Genomic DNA, 6,242 nt, shown 5'->3' with positions numbered 1-6,242 from the left:
TTCTGCATGTTTCCTCGTGATGAGAACAGTTTTAGCAATAATTTTCTTTTATACACCTCTTTCCTTTTTATTTCTTTTTTCCACGCTTTTATTTCTTTTTCATTTTTCTTCACATATTTTCCTTTCTTATTTTCATGGGAAAAAGCAAGCAACTTTCATCATTTTAGTCGAAAAAATTCAAAAAAACCTTTGATATTTAATGTAATTTGAAGCCATTTAAAAAAAAATATATATATATATTAAAAAAAATGTAAGTCCAGCCATTCTCACTGTTTTACTTCACTAGGCTGTTATAGCCTGGAGACTCTGCTTTAAAAAGAAAAAAAAAAAAAAAAAAAAAAACAGCGTAGTATTAAAAAAAAAAAAATGGCAGCAAAATTTTTCTTTACAAGAAATAATATTTAGATACATTTCCAACGCCGCCTCCCCTCCTGTGTCGTCGTGATGTAAACAAAAAACAAAAAACAACATCGTGACTCGTCACACTGAAGTTTTTCAAGTGTTTTATTCAGTTTTCACAGGATTCACACCGTCACACCGTCCCGTCCCGGTCGTCTTCACACCGGGGGGGACAAAGAAGGAAAGAAAAGAAAAAACAAACAAAAAAAAAAAGAAAACAACCCCCGAACATATGAAACGACACGCCGACACGCCGACGCGTCGTTTCTTTTCTTTAGACGTCACTTTACACTCATTTCTTCACAATAATTTAAATATCGGTACGTTTGCAAGCTAAAGTCTCTACAGTGGAAACTCGTCCAACAGATGCAGGAAACACAGAGAATAAAAAACATCGACGTGTTGAAATCCAGTGAAATCATAAAGTGGAATTTGCTCTGCGGGGTTTGGAGGAAACGAGATGAACAGTTTCCAGAGGCTTCAAGAGGACGACATCAACTGGGGGGGGGGGGGGGGGGGGGTGGAATACAGTATATATATATACGACTTGTGGATGGATGGATGGAATGGACGGATGGATGGATGGGTTTCATCTCACAGACTCTCACGCAGCAAGTGACGTGAACGGGGGTGGGTGGGGGTTGGGGGTGGGGGGGTGTAGTTATGCATAGACTGGCTCAAGTGCTCACTCACCCCGTGACCGCTGGGAGAAGGAAGAAAAGAACAAAAAAAGAAAAGAAAGAGACTGGTTTTAAAACCTGCAAAGTTCTCCTGCTGACGTTTGTTGCATAGGTTCATTGGGAACGAGGACCCCTGGTGGCCACAAGCACCAAGCGCAGGGTCCTTTCAGATCTTCAAAGCGATCTTCAAAGGCTGTTTCCTTTGACATTTTTTATGATCTTTACTGGATTTTAGCCTCTTGTTTGACACCATGCTGACATGAAGCGCACACATCTGGTCATGTGACGTATTACGGCATAAGGAACAACTCGTTTCCACGACGACATGGGGAAATGTACATGGATGTTTCCGTGACGACCGAGTCTAACAGCGTGCAAAGCGACAGGCTTCCATGACGACTGATAACGACGACCTGGGAAGGAGAGGCGTTTCCATGACGACGGAGTGTAGCGACAAGCGGAACGTCACGTTTCCATGACGACCGAGCGCCAGGACATGGGCAGCAGCTTGTTTCCATGACAACTGAATACACGACGTGCACAATTGAAAAAAATTCTAGTTTTCAATTTCTATAATTTGTTAACTAAAGAGCTAATATAATTTATAAGTTAACAATTTATAGAAATCGAACACCTATTTCTAGTTTTAAATTTCTATAATTTGTTAACTTAAGAGTTAAGACAATATATAAGTTAACAATTTATAGAAATTGAAAACCTGTTTCTTGTTTTCAATTTCTATAATTTGTTAACATATTAAAAGTTAATATAATTTCTAAGTTAACAATTTATAGAAATTGAAAACCTGTTCTAGTTTTGAATTTCTATAATTTGTTAACTTAAGAGTTAAGATCATTTATAAGTTAACAATTTATAGAAATTGAAAACCCATTTCTAGTTTTCTATATACTTATAAATTATATTAACTCTTAATTTGGTTTTGGGTGAGTTAAAGAAACAAAAAAGTTTAAATTTAAATGGACAACTTGACAAAAGTCAGAGATAAATTGTGTGAACTTTTCCGACTCACTACTGCCGCCTCATGGACAAAAATGGAATTACACAAACGCGTCTTGTACTTAATTTAATAATTTTTCTCACCATGACAGGCAACACAGGAATTCTGCGATACAAAGCCTGTGTTTATTCAGGTGACATATTTATTTGTGCCAAAAAAAAACAAAACATGAAAAACTAAAATTTGTGAGAAACAAATATTTAGCGTCGTCCTCGATCGGTTCAAAGCAAGAAGAATAAATATCCCGTGTGTTTCCTGGTTTCAGCTTCATGAACGTATTTGATCCAAGCAGAGGTGAGTGTTGCAGCCGCGTGTTTTCGCAAACCCGCTAATCTCCTAAGATTAATTTCAGATTTTATTATTTCCTACGTCGTTCACCTGCAGCAGCGTGTTCGTAAGTCATGCAAGTGTTTTTTTTCAAGTATGTTGCCTCTGCGGGGGGGGGGGGGGGGGGGGGGTGTCGCAGGGCGGCGGAGGGAAGGGATGGCTTGTTTCAGGGAGGGGGGCGGGAGCACAGGCTCTACAAGTCCATGCGGGGGGGGGGTAGGGGGAGGGGCTACTGGTAGGTGGCGCTGTTGTCCCGCTGGCCTGGTGTCCAGAGGAGGGGGGGGGGGGAGGGGCTCAGAGGTTCAAGTGGGTTGGAGAAGGTGGGGGTCTCCGGCTGAAACACAAAACACACGGAGGGGGGGGAGGGGGGGGGGGGTTAGTTTCTACTTTTTCTTCTTCTGCTACGATTTCTGGGATTAAGACGCTCGCGACATTCAAAATCTGCCTCGTCTCTCATTTCCGTCGCGAAGACGAACGTGGACGAGTCCAGAAACACAAACGGAGACAGAGACGTCGGACAGAAATAAAACATGATCCCAGTGAGACATAGAGTAACAACAGGATGCTCTGTAATCTGGTGTTAGAGGAGGAAGATGCTCTATAATCTGGTGTTAGAGGAGAAGACGCTCTATGATCTGGTGTTAGAGGAGGAAGATGCTCTGTAATCTGGTGTTAGAGGAGGAAGACGCTCTATGATCTGGTGTTAGAGGAGGAAGATGCTCTGTAATCTGATGTTAGAGGAGGAAGATGCTCTGTAATCTGGTGTTAGAGGAGGAAGATGCTCTATAATCTGGTGTTAGAGGAGGAAGATGCTCTATAATCTGATGTTAGAGGAAGATGCTCTATAATCTGGTGTTAGAGGAGGAAGATGCTCTATAATCTTATGTTAGAGGAGGAAGATGGTCTATAATCTGGCGTTCGTGGAGGAAGATGCTCCATAATCTGATGTGAGAGGAGGAAGATGCTCTATAATCTGATGTTAGAGGAGGAAGATGCTCTATAATCTGGATGTTAGAGGAGGAAGATGCTATATAATCTGATGTTAGAGGAGGAAGACGCTCTATAATCTGGATTACAGGTTCGGTCAACAACAGAGAGAAAAACCAAAACGTCGTAGAAGAAGATAAAGACACAGGGTGTGAGCTGGATGAGAGAGAAGTACTGACAGAAGTACTGACAGAAGTACTGACAGGAGTACTGACAGAAGTACTGACAGGAGTACTGACAGGTACATGCAGGAAGTAAGAAGTCAGTGTCCGTCTCCTCCTATCACCTCTACCGCTACTCGTCTATCCTCTATCACAACCATTTACCTCCTTCATCCCTTCTTCCGGGTGTCTTCATCACATCCCCCTTGGTAACACAGAGGAGCCGCACAGTGTTAGAAGCTACAGCTTTGGGAGTGGGGGGGGGAGGGGTTGGGGGGGGGGCGCACCCATGGGTGTCAGTGCTCACCTGGGTACGCTCGGGGGGGCACGGTTGGGCCGGGACGGCACGTTGGGCGGCGGCCCGCTGTAGGGGTCTGGAGAGGCTCCGGGGCGGGACGGGACGGGGGGGCCCCCGGCCGCTGGGGGGGGCCCCGGCGGGGGGCCACGGGAGCCCGGGCGAGCCGGGGGTCCCGGCGGAGCGCGGCGGTTGGGGGTGGGGCTGGTGGCCGGAGACCTGCGGGGAGAAAACTCTTCTGAAACTCTATAAACGACAAACGTTTTCTGGTAGAAGTGGGTGTTTTTGTTGTTTTGTTGTTTTGTTTTTGTTGTTGAAGAAGAAGAAGAAGAAGAAGAAGAAGAAGTTCAACATCAAGCAGCTTTTATAAATAAATAATCAAACATAATAAGAATAAGAATAATAAAATGTATTAAATATATTAAAAAATAAACAAACAAAAAAATAATAATACAAATTCATAAAATAAAAAAATCATAAATAAAATGTATTAAATATATAAAGAAATAAACAAAAAAATAAATAATACAAATTCATAAAATAACAAAATAATAAATAAAATGTATTAAATAAATAAATATAATAATAAATTAATTAATCAAATGTTTTTTATAAATAAATAAATAAATAAATAAATAAATAAATAAATAAATAAATAAATAAATAAATAAATAAATAAATAAATAAATAAATAAATAAATAAATAAATAAAGACTTTTGAAAACCTGGACCAGAGGGGGATGTTGGATTAAGAAATGTATACCATTTATTCTATTGTTGTTTTTTTTTTACCTTTTTAATTTGTATCAGCTTTTTTTTAATTTTTTTTAACTAACTTGTTCCTGAACAAAAAGTGTTCCCACCGCTTCCCTTCTATTCCCTCAACACGTTTGACCTGCAGTGAAAAGGTTCGTTTTCAAACCAACAAGCTACCGAACAATCTGATTCCGATTCTCTTGAAGGGACTAAAGCGTGAACTCACCGGCCCCCGGAGCCCCCCCGCTGCACCTGCAGCCAGGAGTCGTCCACCGGCGGCGGCATGGCGGTGGTCACCGTGGTGGTGCTGATGTCGCCGATGATGCTGAGGGCCTCGCGCAGGGCGTAGTACATGCGCAGCATCTCGTCGCGGTGGTGGGCCTGTTCCTGGGACTCCTCCATCAGGGTGTTCTGGTCGCCGCACGAGTACAGCTGAGCCAGCAGATCGGCGTTGATGAAGTCCTTCGTCTGGGGGGGGGGTGGGGGGGGGGGGGGCAATGTCAAGGATTGCTGCTCAGGGTTTTGTTTGGAAAAGCTCCAAACCCCTTCAAAATAAAGTCCTTGTTGAATAAAATTGAGTTAATACCTTCTAAATGGACATTGAGGGGTTATCTGGCCTTCAAATTAAAAGCCCCAAAGTCATTGAACATGTTGTCCTTGTTGAGTAAAAATTTGTTGATGCCTTAAAAAATTGTTCAGCGTTATCTCGGTTTGGGGTCGGCTGGACTTCAAAATAAAAGCCCCAAACACCTTCAAAACATCAAGGATTTCTGCTCAGGGTTTTGTTTGGAAAAGCTCCAAACTCCTTCAAAATAAAGTCCTTGTCGATTAAAATTCAGTTAATACCTTCAAAATTGATATTTAGGGGTTATTTGGCTTTCAAAATAAAAGCCCCAAAGTCATTGAACATGTCCTTATTGAGTAAAAATTTGTTGATGCCTTAAAAAATTATGTTCAGCGTTATCTCAGTTTGGGGTCAGCTGGACTTCAAAATAAAAGCCCCAAACACCTTCAAAACATCAAGGATTTCTGCTCAGGGTTTTGTTTGGAAAAGCTCCAAACTCCTTCAAAATAAAGTTCTTGTCGATTAAAATTGAGTTAATACCTTCAAAATGGATATTTAGGGGTTATTTGGCTTTCAAAATAAAAGCCCCAAAGTCGTTGAACATGTTGTCCTTGTTGATTAAAAATGTGTTAATGCCTTAAAAAATTATGTCCAGCGTTATCTCGGCTTGGGGTCAGCTGGGCTTCAAAATAAAAGCCCCAAACACCTTCAAAATAAAATTCTTGTTTATTCGAAGTTATTTAATAGCCTCAAAATGTTTTAATAGTGGTAATCTTGGCTTGGAGTCAGCTGGGCTTCAAAATAAAAGCTCCATACACCTAAAATAAAAGTCATTGTTTATTCAAAATTATTTAATAGCCTCAAAATGTTTTAATAGTGGTAATCTGGGCTTGGAGTCAGCTGGGCTTCAAAATAAAAGCCTCAAACATCTTCAAAATAAAAGTCCCTGTCCATTAGAAATTAGTTAATAACATAAAAAATTATATTAGGTGTCATCTGGGCTCAGGGTCAGCTGGCTTTCAAAATAAAAGCCCAAAAACTAAGTCTTCATTGA

General features: G+C 41.0%; 1 protein-coding gene across 1 annotated transcript in view; it reads right to left on the bottom strand.

Moving 5' to 3' along the window:
• Positions 1-3,875: 3,875 nt before the first annotated feature.
• Positions 3,876-6,242, bottom strand: part of dnm1a (dynamin 1a) — a gene marked incomplete at both ends in the record, with an annotated part of 38,307 nt that continues 35,940 nt past the window's right edge. The window contains 2 exon segments of the mRNA XM_080509860.1: positions 3,876-4,086; positions 4,850-5,091. Coding sequence (XP_080365986.1) covers positions 3,876-4,086; positions 4,850-5,091 — 453 coding nt within the window.

The sequence above is a fragment of the Blennius ocellaris genome (genome assembly GCF_963422515.1).
Source record: "Blennius ocellaris genome assembly, chromosome: 15".
Classification (NCBI taxonomy): domain Eukaryota; kingdom Metazoa; phylum Chordata; class Actinopteri; order Blenniiformes; family Blenniidae; genus Blennius; species Blennius ocellaris.
The sequence above is the reverse complement of the archived record's forward strand: the minus strand, read 5'-3'. Positions and strand labels throughout refer to the sequence as shown.